Here is an 18,362-nt window from a genome sequence, read left to right as displayed (position 1 = left end):
AGAAAAAGGTGGTCCCCAAGATCACTTTTTTTGTGTGTGTTTTGCAGTAAGGACTAAGGACATATGGAAGTAGGAGACCTTATTTCACTTTTTTTTTTTGACAGAGAAAGCTGAGGTTAGACCAATTATACAATCAGGGATTCGAACTTGCAAAGTCTCAACACAAGGTGACGTGCACTAACTGCTCCTGCCAGACAAGCGGAGCCCCCGTTGGTTATTTCACTTTTTACCCCAACACATGAGATGGCATTCCTCTTTTAACTGCTACAATTAAGCCACAAAGAATCTTCCAAACATATTGGAGAATAAATAAACCATTCAGGCAACTGTATTAACACCACCATAATCTCCAAAACCCCCTTTGGTAAATCTATGGGTGGTGGAAAGAAACAAATATGGGTCATTTCATTTCACCCACCTACTCTTCCATGATTGCTAGGTTTGTTGTGATAATTTTCTTTTTCTTTGTAGTGATACCCATCATATTAAAACATAAAAAAAAAATCCTGTTCTTTTTCACTTTCTTTCAATAATGATAAAATAACAAAATTCCAATATGGTATACGATATCATGATTGGGCTCTTGCCTGTGCAGTGTGCACCAATACTGAATCAGGGTGCCCTCTGTTTTGGGTCTCTGGGATGTGAGGGTGGAGGTGAGGTTGGGTGCTTGAATTTTGCAACTATGGTGGCGTCTTGGAGGGTTTTCTGATGTTGGGCGTTGGGGGGTTTGGTGAATAGTTGGGTTTCTTGCTGTTTGTTCGATGGGGAATGCAAGTGCGAGGGAGGACGGAGGGAGCCTTTCTGGGGTTGGGGCAGAGGAAGGTGAGATGGATGATGGGCAGGAACAGGAGGAAGTATCTTCTGAGTTGATGGGGCAGTCTCCTCCGCACAGCCCTGGAACAGCGGCTTGGTCTCCCGTGATGTTTACTCGTCAGGTTGGTGCTCTCTCTCTCTCTCTCTCTCTCTCTCTCTCTCTCTGTTTATTGTAATAATTGCTAGTTTGTTTTCTGTTTTTTCATTATTTTTTGGTTTGCTTTGAGTTTGTTTCATCGTACTGTATCAGCAGTTAGCGTTGTTAGTTGAGGCACTAGTATAAATGAGTTGCTTGCATATTCAGAAGTCACTTCAATGCAATTTGTGAAACCAGTTTCTTTTGGCCCTTTTACTTTTCTTTTTAATATATTTATTGCATTAGATTTCCTTTTTTTTCTTTTTCTTTTGGAGCTTTTCTAGGATTGAACTTTTGTGTATTAGACTGTGGTAAAGTTCATGGCTGACTTGGTTTGTCTATTATGTTGTGACTATCTTTATGTGTCCAACTTGAATAGGGAAGGAATCACATAATTCATTTGCTAATCTTAACTATATATGAATTGCCGTTGTGAAAGTATTCCATGGCTTCTGAATTTAATAAGCAATAAGCTAAAGGCTTTCATTCTGTATCAGATGGAGTGTTACAGTTGTCATTGGCATAGTCAGCTTTGCAGGTTTGATGATAACTTTTTGTTTTGGTGGGCTATAAGTAGAAACTTTTCCCTTTAAAGTAGTTATCCTCTAGTTCATGTAATTGGGCTTTCATGGTTGGTGCAGGCAGAAACTGTTGGCATGGTATCCCGTTACCCATTACAATGAATTTGAGATGCCAAAATTATGAGGTTGTACTTTATATGATTGTAGTGTAGTGAGTGTTTCTTGGAAATGTTTATTTCACTTTCCTTGTGGAATTCAAATGAGGTTGCTCGATGAACAGTAACATATTACTACCATCTGTAATCTGCTTCCATTGACTTGTTTGGAAATTTACTACTTTGGCATGTATCATCTGGTTCTTATGTGAATGAATCACAAACAGAAACCTTTTCTATGCCTTATATTGCATCATTGCAACCCAAGTGCTTGGGAGTAGATTGATTGTTGGGTGAGACTATCACATGGTGTTACAAATTGTGGTGATGCATTGACCAAATATGATATTTTTGTTCATGTATTCACGCATATCTGAGTCTTGCAATAAGGTGACCCACCATAGTGTCTGTGTATGTGTGCATATTGGATTGACAACAACCTGAAGGTGTTAGGTCATGGAACTAAACTTCCAAGTTATGGGCTACTGCTTTTAGATTTCTTTTATAATCACATCTTGTTATATAATGAATTGAACACACGTACACTTCTCAAGTGGGGCATCTTTTCAGGTACCCATAGAACCATTACAGAGACCGGATGAGATTTACAGTCCAAGTTCTACAGGGACGCATGGTTATTCAGCATATGATGAAATCTGTGACGATCAAGGCATTCCAACAATGCTTACATGGAGCTATGGTGGCAAAGAAGTTGCTGTGGAGGGATCTTGGGACAATTGGAGGACAAAGTAAGTTGTTTAAGATTATTATTCTCCTAGTTTTGACAATTCTTTCAGTCAGAATTACATTGTATTGCCACTTGACCACTTCTATTACTGTAGATATATCTTTGGATCAGTAACTTCCTGCTATAACTTATTTTGTTATGTACTGAAAGATAAAAATTGTCATCATGATCCTCATCCCTAAGGTAGCATATTCTTCTAGAATTGTAGTTATTCCGATGCAATTGAATTGTTCATGGCAGGAAGCTGCTACAAAGGTCAGGGAAAGATTTCACATTGATGAAGGTTCTCCCATCAGGCGTCTACCAGTGCAGATTCATTGTTGATGGAGAACGGAGATACATCCCTGACATGCCATGTGGACTTGATCATATGGGAAATGCGTGCAATATTTTAGATGTGCAGGTAGTATAATCACTCTGCAAATTGTGGGCATTTCATTTTTGTGATTTTTATTCTGTTTTTCTGTTGAATAATACACTGTCATTGTTCAATCACATGTTTTTTAAAATATCTAAGACTGCTTTTTCTAGAATATACTACTTGGCACTTGCACACACAATCATAGGCTGTATGTATACTCTCAAGAAATGCATGAATAGAAATGAAACAGAAAACTTCCCTACTCTGCAATTAGCTTTTCATTCTTCCCAAAAAAAGAAAAAATCAATTCTTGACTTGCATTGAGCCTGAGTTCTATTGTTATTGAAGCTGGTATGCTTTCCAGAAAATTCTGGGCTTGCATTCATCAGATTTATATATTTTTTTTCTTTTCTTTGAAATCTATTTTACAGCATTTTGAAATGGTGTCTTAAATTTAATAGCAAACAATTGTTTGTAAATTTAGACTTAATCCAATAGGATACCCTTCCTGCTACTAAAGTTGCACGACATTTGGAAAAACAGTAACTCAAGATACATATTTACTCTGATATTGATGGCCTTTTTTTGTTTTAGATAATGCCAGTTGACTAGCTTGACCAAGGATGACCTCTTTATTTGTCCAAGACAGAACTTACATATTCAATAATGCACATTTGCATTATGTATAAGAAATCTGTTATGGTTGAACAATGTAAGCTAAAATATTAGTGTCTCAACAAGTGTGCTTGTTCTGTCCCTCTTGATTAACATCTTTTGTGAAAGTCCTAGTTGACCAACTTGATCAAGGAAGCACCTCTGTATTTATCTATAATGTAATGTATGTTAGAAGTTCCATAGTATTAATGTGGCCTTTGTGATGTATTTGAAAAATCTAATATGGTACTCATCCATAATAAGGTTAAATGGTACACTTTAATTTCTGATCACCAACCCTGTAAGTAATCCTGTATATGCATTTGACGTGGTCTATTTGCTGCTTCAGTAGGTGCAATTATGGGTAACAAGTAGTAAGATCTTTCTGTGATGAGCAAAATATGAACGGTCTTATATTAAGTTAAGATTTTCATAGCCAAGAAAACATCCAACCTACCATACTAGACTCAGTTGTGGTGTTTGAATGGGCTTTTCAGAATATCCTAAAAGTTAGTTCCAGCTTTTGCCAATTGGTATATGCAAACCAATCACGTACCCCAATAAGATAGAGCTGTTCAATGTCGAAGTAGATGTGGCACTCAAGCATGAATATGATGTTTGACAATGAAATCACAAGAAGATGGCATGTATGTGTATGACCATACAATGAGGTGACTATCTAGAATAGGAAAGAGAAATGCATATTATGAAACTAGTATCTTTGTGGAAGCTTACTAGCAACTCAGTAAAGGAGAACCAATGAACTGTGAAGATGGTTTTGTCATGTCCTGTGGTCTCTTGTGAAAACAACTGTAGGGGGAAAACTTGATGCAAGGATATGACATATAAACACTTGCAGAGCTACCAAGAGTTGATTCCAGGAGACAAAATAGTGCATAGTTCACTCTTACAGTAGTAAATTAAGAATTAGAACTTGCAAAACCAACCATATAGTCTGAGTGTCAGACACCCATGCCACATGCAATGCACCCCATTCACACACAGTCACATGGATATGTCCTGGCAAGGCAAAATCTGAGGATATTATAGTCTTTTAGATAAATCTCAGAAAAGATTAATGTTTGAAAATTTTAAAATATAAAATCAATAAAAGAACACAGAAATGTTGGAAAATATAGCAACTGTATTGTGATGCTATTGTGATAATACCATGTTATTTTTAAATTCTTGTACTTGACAAATACCATGATTTTTCTCATTTTAATTAATTTTCAAATATATTTGTGACTGTGTGTGTGTGTGTGTGAGAGAGAGAGAGAGATGGTTCCAAAGAATGACTAGCTATGTACAGTTCTAATAAGGTGTAATAAAACAAGCAGAAAGTGAAAGTACAATGTGCACAAGTACAAATATAAATTCACTAAAGGATAATACAAATGCACTAAAGTACTACACAAGCACAAAGTGCATACAATGGCTACAAAGAACCTAAAGATTACAAGAGGCACTAATAAACACATACTAAAGAACACCAAAACATAAAAATAATAATCTTGTATCGAGGTAGAATGCTTAAGAAAAACATTAAATTTACAAGAGGGGGAACACCCCTATTTATACACAACACAGGCAATATAGAGCCATTGGGACCTTCCCAACGGCTAGAAATAGAGCCATTGGGCAGCTGCCAATGACTCTATGGGCTTTTTACTTAAATGCCCTCAACCCTAAACTTAATTACTAAGTTACAAAAATAAAAGGAAAAAATATAAAAAGATTATGGGCACATCCTATTACAATATCGTGAAAAGATAAAAATACCCCTAATGGGTATTGCCTATTACAACATTATAAAATATATATACACATATATATATGAATGTATATATGTACAATGTGAGACAAATATATGTATATGAATACATATATATACATGTACAACTTAACACTCTCCCTCAAACTTACGTGTGATTACCGAAAGTTTGAAAATAAAAAATACAAAGGGAAGGATCCAAGTCTTCATTGATAATCTTCTCCAAACGCCTTCATCGGCTATCTCTATCTTCATGATATGATGCATCAAAAACTGAATTTTCTTTCTCAACCCATTTCATCTTCAGAAACCTACAAAGCGAACAAAACAAAGGTTCCTACTACACAAAGGAAGATATCCTAACTAAACAATTTTGAAAGAAAACGTTTTAATACAAGAGTTAAAAAATAGTTATAGTTTAAATGTATATAATTTCAAAAACAATTATATTTTAAATAAGAATGACACATATTAAAGTAGATGGATATAATATATATATATATATATGGAGAGATGATGGTTAAGTTCCCCTAACAACACATGAAGGTACTATAAACTAAACAATTTTTAAAAGCAAGTAAGCTATGCACCTTAAGCAATGATTTTTAAAATTTTAGAAACATTAGCAACAATTCAAGCAAGGTACAATAACATTAAGATAGACAGAAGAAATATACTTCAAAACCAATTTTAAGAATTTCTCATTTAGACAATCATAATCATAAGAACAACATATTTTTCAAGAAAACATAAATTTTAAACATATATTAGACAAAATATCAATAAGATATAAACAATTTAACAATAAAGCCCTAAGAGTATTTCAAATAAGATACAACTCATTAATCAAAACACAACAACAAGTATATTAAATATAAGAACTCAAAGGAGCTCACAAAAAAGAAGAATTAATTAAATTCATCCAAAAAATGCAAGATAACCAACATGGAACAAATCTAAATATCTTCAACATATATATCCAACATGCAATTAAAGCATATTTAATGCACATAATAATGCATGATAACCCGATAGAGTTCATGCACAGGAGACAAAAGAGTCACTCACACAACCTATATATGGGTTCAAGCATAAAAGACAGAGGACCAAGAGGACACACATAAAAATAATAATTTTATTAAGGAGAGAATGCACAAAAAATGCATGAAATTTTTTCAATGAATAACCTTTTTCCATACAAGGGCAAACGAGCAATGGAAAAGATTAGAAAACACATGGAGAGATTTTAAATATCCCACATACAACAAATCGTAACAAAAGAAATGATATTTGCAAATTTCAACACCAGTTTGCTCACCACAAGCAATCACCTCTTTGACCTTCAACTCAATATCCTCAAAATTCGAGTATATCAGCGCGTAGGATAAGAGATCAAACACAAATATTAGCAATAACTAAACCAATGGCCATGCATCAGCAATACCGGGTATCTAAACTGACAATAAATACCAATCCTTCACTTCACAAATGGTTGCAAAACTGCAAACAACAATATCAGTTTCAATGGGTGCACATAACTCACCACACTGAAAAGCAAAATCTCTTACCCAAAGAAAAATTACTCAAATAATAGGAAAGAGTGGAGAAAACAAGATAGGCAAAAACACTGTAATGAAGACAAACTAATGCCAATAAGATTTGAAAACTATGTCACAGCGGGTGCGGAGCAATTTCAAAATTTTTGGACACGGCTATATATATATATATATATATATATATATATATATATATATATATATAACAATAATAAGATTATAAATTTTAAAGCAAAAATAAAAAATTAATTCTATTGAAGTAACAACACAAACTTACCAAAATATAACACATAAAGAAGCTTATGAGTGTTATATCTTCTTGGATCCGGGTCAGGATCGGATTCGGACCCGACCCAAGTCCAAATTAATTTTAATAAATGGACAAAAATAGACTCGGTTAAAGTTGACCGATTCCAAAATGTGGACGGACTCGGCCTAGGTGCGTTGACCGAGTCTGACACTTAGTTGACCGTGTCTGCCCTGTGTCCGAAGCCGCACCCGTGTCGGGGCATGTCGACGCGGGTGCGTCGACCTTTTAACCGAGTCCGTGTGACTTAGTTTGAAAACAATATTCAAATCAAAGCAATAAATTTTGCAATAATATGGGATTTAATCCATAAGGACCAATATAGTCACATGCAAATAACAATAGAGTCATCACTAATAAAGATCGATACGAGCATCCAATAACCCACAACAATCATCTTTGGTTTCACAATGCCGAGGTGCACATAACTCACTTCGAAAAGGTCAAATAATAATAATATATATATCAAATAAAAAAATAATGAAAAACCTTAAAAGACACATTCCAAGGAAACAAGAATCAATTTGACAATAGTTTTAAATCAAAAGAAGTAAAAGAGTTTAAATCCTCAAATAAGTTTTTGTAAAAGCATGCACTACATACAATCATATGACAAGATAAAATGTCCACCAATGAGAGTCTTCAATTATGAACAAGTATGTTCACCAATAGATACAAAATGAACAAGTACAAAAGTGAACCACAAAGGGCACACTTACAACACCCATAAAGGACATACCCAAAGAAGGCTCTCATAATTCACAAATTAATATTTTATTAATAATAAGTATGCAAAAAGCATAATACTTAAATTCCATGCAAAAACATGTAAGATAATGTTCATTAAAGAGCAATGAGACTAAGAAATAACACAATCACAAGGCACAAATGCAACGAAGGTCTCCAAAGAGAGCCCTCACAAAAAAAAATCACTAAATATTTTTATTAATGATTATGATGCACTAAGCATGTAAAGAGCAAATCATTCAAGTGCAATGAGTGCACTCAGAATCGGCACCTCCCAAGAGGCAAGGACACAAGCCACAAAGGAGCACAACCATAAAGGCTACTAATGGTCCAAGAGAACAAAACATGCATAAAGAAAAATATTATAATATCCAAAGAGGAATATGATCCTATCGATCTAAAGCATGTTAAGATACAATACTCGGGCATGTATTACAAATCTAACCAAGGTAAGAATATGAACATGTCATGTATAATGAGAGCATATCGAAATCTTATAAAATGCTCATGCATGAAAATATTTTCATGCATATATAAAAAAACTTCTCATAATATATATTATCAAATAAGACTACAAAGAACTTTACACAAGGGATAATTTATAAGTATGCAATATACATCCATAGAAACCTCACAATCCTCAAAATGAAAGCACGTGAATTTGAAGTCATACATAAAGGCTTTTTTGACAATTTTAACCACAAAGTGTTTGAATAGAACATCTAAATGTCAATAACACATAAAATAAAAAAACACTAGATCACATACTTACATATCAAATAAAGAGATTTATAAAAGCACATGCATGTGTGAATATTATTTCATAAAATAATATAAGCCTTATGAAAACATTTTAATAAATTAGCACAAATATGAATGCAATTTAAATCAAACAATAATTTTGAAAAAGAAAACATTTTAAAGATTTTAACAAATAACCCCATATACCCAAGGAAATTCAAAAAACTCATTTGCTAATTAACAATCAAAGGAAATTTCAAAAAACAATTAAGAAATAATAAATAATTTTTCAAATATAAGAAAAATGAGTGTTTTTCTCGTGCATAATGCATGAGATAGACAACTCAAGTAAAAATAACTAAAAGATTTAAAATCATACCGAGTCAAGATCTCCCTTAAATCCAAGCCATACATCAATCATGATTTCTTCACGAGGCACGAATCTGAACCAAGAGGTCCTAAAATCCAAAGTGGCAAATTACCAAGAAAAATTTCTTGGCTCTGATAGCATGTAATGAAACAAGCATAAAGCAAAAGTACAATGTGCACAAGCACAAACATAAATCCAATAAAGGATAATACAAAAGCACTAAGGCACTACACAAGTACAAAGTGCATACAATGGCTACAAAGAGCCTAAATGTGCACAAGCACAAGTCCTCAAAGTGACAACACACAATCCAATCAATGACAAATACATAAGATCACAAGAGGCACTAATAAACACATGCAAAAGAATCACCAAAGTGGATACACAAAAGAGCCACAACAATGTCCACCAAAATACTAAAGTAAACACACAAGAAGCCACAAATAGGCTCACACAAAACCCACTAAAGGGACCAACACAAGAGCTAAAGAATAATATTTTATTGATATAAATCCGTGCAAAAAGCATAACAAATGGGAGGGGTTTCACCCCTATATATACATAAATAAGAGCAACTCCAAAGAGACGTTGGGAGATGCCCAACGACTCTGAATAGAGTCGTTCGACCTCCCCAACGACTCTTTTGGTTGACTAGTCAACAAATGTTGACTAGTTCAAACTGAACAAAAATGTAAAAAATAAACTATCCTAACCTAATTAAATATATATATATGCATATAAATACATATATGTATACATATACATATGTATTTACACTATGTATATATATATTTTTAACACTCCCCCTAAAACTTATGGTTGGATAACTGAAAGTTTGTCTAAGAGAAAGTGAAATCTAGGAGCAGCAAGAGGTTTGGTGAAAAAATCTGCCAACTGATATTCGAAGGTAATATAGGGAAGATCGATAGTGCCATGTAGATACTTATCTCATACATAGTGACAGTCCATCTCAATATGCTTGGTACGTTCATAAAAGGTCTGGTTGCTGGCAATGTAGATGAAACTTGTTTTGTCACAACACATCTGTGATGGTCCTTTAATTTTAACTCCCATATCAGCAAGCAATCTTCTTATCCAGACTACTTCCATAGTAATTGTAGTCATGCCTCAGTACTCTGCTTCAGTCGAAGAAAGAGAGAGAGAGAGAGACCTTCTGTTGCTTCTTACACTGCCATGAGATCAATGATTCACCTAAAAATACATAAAAACCTGTGGTTGAGTGTCGATTTTTAGGATCACCTCCCCAGTCAGCATCAATATAAGCAGTTAAATCTAATGATGAAGAAGCAATAAAAGTTTTAATATATTTAAAAATTCGCAAATTTGCTCCCATATGAACAAAAGTGGGAGCATGTTGAAACTGATTTGTTGTGTGAATATCTGCTATGTCACGTCGCGTAATTGGAAGATAAGAAAGTGTCCCGATAAGTTGTCTGTACGATATCAGATTTTCCAGTGGTTCCCTATCATCAATTTTCATTTTAGTATTGACAACTTTGGGAGTGTCAGCCTTCTTATCATCTAAGATTCCAGACCTGGCAACAATCTAAAGCAAATTTATATTGAGTCAATAGATAACCTCTAGAAGAATAAGCTACTTTAATTCCAAAAAAATATTTTAAAAAATCCAAATCAATTATTTTAAAATATTTTTTGAGAAGTTTTTTAATGTGTTCAACTCCCTGTTTGTCCCCTCCAATGATAATCATGTTGTCCACACAGAGGAAAAGAATAATCATACCTGGATCAAAAACTTTAACAAACAAAGTTGTGTCAGTCAAATAAGATTGAAATCTAATATCAAGCATAACTTAACTAAACCTATCGTATAATGCCTTTGGTGCTTACTTAAGACTATAAAGGGATTTATACAAACGAAGAGTTTTTTCTCTATGAATAGTTATATTAGGTGGTGCTTTCATATAAACTTCTTCAACTAAATTCTCATTAAGAAATGCATTCTTAACGTCCATCGGATATATTGGCCATCTTCTCACAGAGGATAGGACTACTAATATTTTAACAATGGCCATCCTAGCAACTGGGGCAAATGTTTCTTTATAATCTATTCCATACTCTTGGGAATATCCCTTGACAATTAATGTAGCTTTGTATCATTCAAAAGTCTCATCACTCTTAGTTTTTACCTTATACGCCCATCTGCAACCTATAAGTTTCTTTCCTGGAAGAATATCTTGAATAGTCCAAGTGTTTGTTCTTTCTAAAGTGTCTAGCTCTACCCTCATAGCTTTTACCCATTCAAAGTGTTCTTTTGCTTAAGCATAGGTCGAGGGTTCTACATATGAATGTATTAATGCAATATAGGCTTGGTACTTAGGTGAAAATGAGTCATAAGACACAAATTTTTTAAGAGGTTTTGATACTCTAGATAATCTTCTAGTTTGTGTTTCTATTTGGTTTTCATTATCACTATATCTTTCTAGTGCACATGGAGGTTTAGGATCACTATGCCTGGAATATTGTATACAACTTTGATCCTTAAGAGGTTGCTCTTCTCTAATCTCATTATCACGATTTTGTTCTTTACTCTATATCATCTCTAAGATCTTGATCTTCATCACGATCAACATTACAATCATCATACTTTATAATTAGATCCAGCAGAAAAGAATACTTAGTTATTTTCTTAGATTTTTTAATTTCAAAAAACCTTTCTTTTTCTAAGAAAGACGCATTTCTTGAAACATGTAGCTCTTTATTTTTAAAATCAAAGCATTTATAACCTTTTTAATTACTTGCATACCCCAAAAAAATACAAGGAATAGCACGGGGAGAAAATTTATCATTCTTATCAGTAAAAATGAAACATTTATACCAAAAAACTCTCAATCTAGAATAATCAGAAATTAGTTTGAAAAGTTTTTCAATTGGTGACACATTTTTCAAAGAGGAGAATGGCATTCTGTTAATGAAATAAACTGCAGTCAATGTGGCTTCAGCTCAAAATTCTTTAGGTACTTGGTTTGCAATAATCAAAGATCTTGTTGTTTCTATAATGTGCTTATGTTTTCTTTTGGCTAAACCATTTTGTTATGGAATGTAAGGGAAAGATTTTTTATGTATAATATCATTTAAATATAGATTGTCTTTAAATTCTTTTGATAAAAATTCTTTGTGCGAAAGATGAAAATATCATTTTTGAATTTATTTTTGGCCAAATTATGAAATATTTGAAAATGTAAGAAAACTTCAGACTTGTGTTTAAGGAAATAGTTCCAAATATGTTTGGTAAAATCATCAACAAAAATTACATAATACATAAATCTATCCTTAGATATAACAGGTCTTGCCCCAAACATCTATATCTGAATGTATTAACTCAAGCGGTCGGGAATAAACGAAGGTTCTTTCTTGAACTGGTAATATCTTCATTTTGCCAAGAATACAATTTTCACATGTAAAGTTTTCAGAATTACAAAAAAAAAAATCATCTTTGAAAAATACTGAATTTTGGATATATTAGGAGGGTCAAGCTTTTTATGCCATAAATCCAAATCTAATTTTTGAACATTACAACAAAATAGTATTATTGGGTATTTCCAAAAAATCCATATAGTGCAAGCCTTCTTCTCTATGGCCTTCCACAATCAGCTTCTCTAACTAGCGATCTTGCACCCAACAACAATGAGAGGAGAAGGAAACATTACACCCATGGTTAGATAATTGAGAAATTGATAAAATATTTAAATTTAATTTAAGAATATATCTAATTTTTGAAATAAAAATCTTTTTAAACTTTGAGAAATATGTTTGAAATTTTGTATTCTTTTTATCTCAAGAGATGTCTCATCGGCATAAACACATTTGACCCGCTTGAGTTACGATATTCGGTTAACATATCACCATTTGATGTCATATGAAAAGAGACACTCGAATCAAGAAGCCAAAGAGATTTACCAGGATCGGAGAAGCTGAAGGAAGACACCGCGACTCTAGTTGATGATGATGTTCCTTTGAGTGGAGGTTGAAGAGCCTCCACTGATTGTGTCAAGGACATGTTTTCAATGGATGAATCTTGTCACTTGACTCTTGTGGAGATCCAACCGAGGCAACCTTCTTCTCATAAGGACTTTTCAACTTAGAACAAAGGTTTTGACGTATGCGGTTCATGACAATAATAACAAATAACTTTTTTTTCTCATACTCATTGCCTTGTTTTTCATATTGCTCATTGTTTGGCCTTCCATAGTGTGGTGGTTTGTAGGTACGAACATAATTTTGTGGTCTATTTATGGCTACAACTGAGTCATCATCACTCTTAGAAATCTTCTTTTGAAGCCTATTTTCCTCTATACTTAATTCCTCTATGGTGTCTTCAATTGAGAAAACTTTTCCTCGATAAAGGAGAACGGATTTGGTGGATTCAAATTTTTACCTCAATCTATTAATGAATTAGTAAAAATACTCTGCATCTATTTGATTTTGGTGGAATTCCAACACAATAGGCTAAAAAATAATATTATTAATATAAATTCATGCAAGAAGCATAACAAATGGGAGGGGTTTCACCCCTATATATGCACAAATAAGAGGAGCTCCAAAGAGGCTTTGGGAGAGGCCCAACGGCTCTAAATAGAGCCGATAGACCTCCCCAACGACTCTTTTGGTTGACTAGTCAACAAATGTTTACTAATTCAAACTGAACAAAATTGTAAAAAATAAACTAACTATCCTAACCTAGTTACATATATATATATATATATATATATGTATGTACATAATACATATACATATGTATTTACGCGATGTATATATACATTTTTAACAATATATATACAATGTGAAACAAATATATATATACAACTTAGAAACTAGAACAATGGGATATCCATGTTGCACCACAATTTTGAATTTGAAGAGTAATTACAAGAAATGGCAATATCTATTCTCTCTATTAGTAGCCAAGCCCGATCTGTCGTATCATAAGGAATTTGCCTTTTCTATTGATTCCTATGTGTTAGATAAAGAAAACTTCTTGAATGAGATATTCAACTTCAGGGAAGCATTGAAAAAGAACTCTTTATTGGTTCTACCTTAGATGGTGAGTTTATGATAGTCATGTGCTACGCTACTGCTGTTACTCCTAGTCTTATCAGTCAATCTCAAGTTGTTCATGGTGCCATTTCCAATGTTTAACAATTATTTTACTTTCTAGCACAAACTTGAATAGATTCATTTCTAATGTAATATCATGTGCCACATGTTGTGGTTAACAAGTATACTGCAAAAACTAGTTGTGTAGCAAGTTGGGACACAAGTAATCTTTGCTCCATACCCGTCAAAGTTTGGGCATATCTATGCCTATCCGTCTCATAAAAATATTAGTGGCAGCAAAGGTTTCGGGCATCAATTGTTCCAAAGGATGTAGCCCCATGATATTAGAGTATTAGTACTTCAAATAATAGAGTTCAAATCTTGAGAAAATTGGGTAAGGTCATTGAGGTTCTATTCTTCTTGTGTCTTTTCTGAACCTTACTAATTTAACTGGATAGAGTTGACCTCTGTGTAACATGGGTACTTCTACCAGCCCCTCGTACCCATTTCATACATGTATTGGTGCTTGTGTACTTCGGGTATTATCATCTGAGTTTTGGACTTGATTCGGCCCACCATTTCATGATCCAATCAATGAATAGATAACAGTTTCAAAATAGTCCAATGTTAACTATATACTTTTCCACTATTAATTGTTTCGACATGTTTTGGACCTTCTGTTTATAATTGTATCCACGGTCTACAACTCCATGTGTAATGCATTTTGTAAAATATTATATAGTTGTGCATTTTTCTGTGTTTATATATATATATATATATATATATATATATATATATATATATATATATATATATATATATATATATATATATATATATATATATATATATATATATATATATATATATATATATATATATATATATATATATATATATATAATTGCACCCTCATACTCATCCTTCTAGAAAATCCTGTTTTTTACCCATGTCATACCCAGTACCCATACCGTACCTATGTGACATTCTGAGCTTCATTCTTAGTCCATTTAGTTGCAACATAATGGGGTTGTTTGAGTTGTTTCTGTCATGGTCTTCTACCGGCCGATCTTATCAAGGTTTGAAACCTTGCAGATGCTTGTCCAAGTCAATCAAAATTTGGACCAAATTGATTAACCTTTATACTAGTTATTCACACTAATTCTACATTGTTTGGACCATGAGTGAAACCAGGATATTGATACTGGTTTAGACAATGTAGACTCAACTACTGAGTGCTTAGCACTTTATGTTATACTTAAAACTCTACTTACCTGCTGTTGGTTAAGATAGTTTGATCATAAGAACCTACTTACTGTATAGAGAATTCCCAGAAGCTTTCACACCAACTGGATCTTGTGATCCTGACCCAAAGAAGACAGTGTTCAGGCTTGAAAGTTCAATACATGGGCTAAAGCAGGCTTTTGAATTGAAAAAATAAAGAAAAAGAGATGAAAACTTGAAGGGCTAAAGAAAGCTTGTTACTGCTGGCTTTTTCAACACATGCCCATTGTATTGTGATTCTTCTTTTATGTGGATGGGAGAATCATTGGTGATCGTTTGGAGAATGTAATTTGAGATGTGATGGATTCTGCCATTTACTATAAAGGACCTTAGTATGATGGTACATTATTTTCTTTACATCCTACACAGTGATGTATTAGCGCATGTGATATTGATTGTTGTGTGATTCTCTAGGTTGTACATCAACACGTTGGCCATATGTTTTCTGGAACTCAGTTGGCATATGGGAGTGGCCGTCTGCCTAACCCCAGCTTACAAAAACAAAGGGAGTGGCTTGTGGTTCTCGTAGCATGTTTGTTCTCTCTGTCCATGCAAGGTTGAACTTTCTTGTCTGTCAAGGTTAGAGTGTTTCACAGTTATGAATGCTCATTTTATGGTGTCTGATAAATATTTAGTTATGGGTGTCCTAGACAAAGGTGACTGGTTCTTATTTTTGTTTTTGAGCATTTAATGTGGCTGGGTTGATCTGCCTTATAGAATTACTCGGGGCAGAAACATCTATGTGTTATGATTAGTTTATTACATTCGTTTGGTAAAAATTTTCCTCTTCTGCCTTGGAAACAGTATCAATAGATAATGACCAATTTTTTTTTCTCGGTGGAAGGAGATATGGATCTTCCATACTCTGTTTGAAACCAGAATGAATTTAAATAAGTTCTGAGCAGCAATAGTGGTCAAGTTATCTCTTGCTAAGGGTGACAAGTGATTTTTACATATGGTAGATTACATAAGATATGCTATTAATGGTAATTCTGCTCTCACTTTTTCAATTCAAGCAAACATTTGATCAAGAGAACTTGTGTAAACATTTTGTTGTTTTTAGTTTATGCTATCTTATTATAACTTGCTTATAATTAAATCCCAGCTCTAGTTTACGTGTTAAGCAGCTATAAGGGGCTCTAGATGAACCCAAGCTGCACTTGGGCATGATGAGATGGTTTAAAGTTTAAATCCTTAAACCATTTAAATGGTCCTTTCCTGTACCACATTTAGTCTGTCATCACATCCATGAATTCTCTTGAGATTTTCAAAGCATATGACATACTGTTAGTAAATTAGCCTGTTCATGTACGGCATTGGTGAATTCAAAGCAGAAATATGTTTGTCAAGTGTATTCTGCATTGACATGTTTTGTTGCTTTAGAGTATTGCCAATTTGGAAATTTGCCCAACTCTCTCTCTCTCTCTCTCTCTCTCTCTCTCTCTCTCTCTCTCTATATATATATATATATATATATATATATATATATATATATGAGTTGGCTCAGGAGTGATGATTGATTAGGTTTATGATTTTCTAATGGATTCAGCAACTTAGAGTCGACAGAATGAATCCCATGTTCTTAGATTTACAGTCCCTGAATGATGATTTTGCAGGAGTATGTACCAGAGCAACTTGAAAGCCTTTCTGGTTTTGAACCTCCTCAGTCCCCAGAGTCAAGCTATGGCAATTTGAACTTGGGACCTGAAGATTTTGCAAAAGAGCCACCTGCAGCACCACCTCACCTTCATCTTACACTCCTCAATGTCCCCTCATGTGCTGATACATCATCACCATTGTCAAGACCACAACATGTTGTGTTAAATCATCTATACGTTCAGAAAGGTAAGGGTGGCCAGTCTGTGGTGGCCCTTGGTGCTACACATAGATATCTTGCAAAATATGTTACCACGGTTGTCTACAAGTCTCTTCAGAGGTAGAAGATATGGATAAAAGTTATAGTTTGAGTTCACATTGGGGGAGGAGATCTACATGTGTATCTGTTGGTATACTTTTCATTAGCGTTACAGTGAAATATATTTTGTTATAGTGTTACAGAAGACTCTCTCTCTCTCTCGCTATATATATATATATATATATATATATATATATATATATATATATATATATATATATATATATATATATATGGGAACTGAACATATTAGGCCCACTTTTCTCATTTGGCCCCATAGTTTGAAGTGTTTTATGATAGATCTGAACCATTAGATGTGTTTAGTGGGAATAGAGTATTGAATCATATTTTTTTGACGAAAAAATGTATTTTTATGAGCCGGAAAAAATTGATGCCTTCATAGCAATTGATTTTGGATCAGCACAAAAACCTGTATACAGGTCAGATTCCGGTGATCAAAAAGCCGGTTCCCACTAAACAAAACCTATAGATCACATGTATTGTGTTAAATGTGAGAAAAAATACCAAAAAACTACGATTTTGAAGGGGCAGAACGAGAAAGTGGGCAGAACCAGTGCTCTCTCTCTCTCTCTCTCTCTCTCTCTCTCTCTCTCTCTCTATATATATATATATATATATATATATATATATATAGAGAGAGAGAGAGAGAGAGAGATTTAAACTAGCTATATCAATGTTAGCAATGTTCGAGTATTCAACTGATCACTAAAGCACTGAATAATGGCTTTTTTCAACACGCATAGCTATTTGTAGGAGTAAAGTAAATCTTTTGTTAAGAAAAAAAATAAAAAAGTAATAAGGTGTACTTTAGTAATTTGTATTTGAAAAGTAAAAATAGCTTTTTTGACATCAAAAAATGCTGTATTTTCAAAATTGCTATTGTTTTTAATGGTGTTTTTGTCATTTCATTAAGTTAGATGCTTCTAACATTAGCACAACTAGTTTAAAAGTTGGATAGTCCAAAGACTAGTTTCTACTTCTTGAGATTAGACCTACATAAAGCAAGACTGTGCTATCATAAGTTAAGTTGGTTTAGTACCATAGTGGATGCATAAATGCAATACACCAAAGGGGTGTAACTTTGTGGGATAAGGCCTAGGCTCCTAGTCAGGCAGTCTAGATTCAAATCCCATGTATGTCGCCCCATTCGCAAGCCGAAGCGTGGCGACTCCCTGAGGGC

At 33.7% G+C, this 18,362-nt stretch overlaps 1 protein-coding gene across 1 annotated transcript; it reads left to right on the top strand.

Moving 5' to 3' along the window:
• The first annotated feature begins 594 nt into the window (after positions 1-594).
• Positions 595-17,321, top strand: LOC149838361 (SNF1-related protein kinase regulatory subunit beta-2-like). Its single transcript, XM_090007676.1, has 4 exons — positions 595-938; positions 2,199-2,377; positions 2,617-2,779; positions 16,863-17,321. The coding sequence occupies exons 1-4, from the start codon at positions 765-767 to the stop codon at positions 17,184-17,186; spliced, it is 840 nt and encodes a 279-aa protein (XP_089863802.1). The 5' UTR covers positions 595-764; the 3' UTR covers positions 17,187-17,321.
• The last annotated feature ends 1,041 nt before the right edge of the window (positions 17,322-18,362 follow it).

The sequence above is a fragment of the Nuphar pumila genome, chromosome 5, assembly GCF_984573655.1.
Source record: "Nuphar pumila chromosome 5, dmNupPumi1.hap1.1, whole genome shotgun sequence".
NCBI lineage: Eukaryota > Viridiplantae > Streptophyta > Magnoliopsida > Nymphaeales > Nymphaeaceae > Nuphar > Nuphar pumila.
Note: the sequence above shows the minus strand (reverse complement) of the source record. Positions and strands in the feature narration are given on the sequence as shown.

What these genes read in the sequence shown, in the direction of transcription:
- LOC149838361 (XM_090007676.1), top strand. Translation starts at nt 765, where the DNA reads ATGGGGAATGCAAGTGCGAGGGAGGACGGAGGGAGCCTTTCTGGGGTT. An exon ending in TGGGACAATTGGAGGACAAA is followed by an intron (nt 2,378 to 2,616) that starts GTAAGTTGTTTA and finishes TGTTCATGGCAG; the next exon opens with GAAGCTGCTACAAAGGTCAG. An exon ending in GCAATATTTTAGATGTGCAG is followed by an intron (nt 2,780 to 16,862) that starts GTAGTATAATCA and finishes ATGATTTTGCAG; the next exon opens with GAGTATGTACCAGAGCAACT.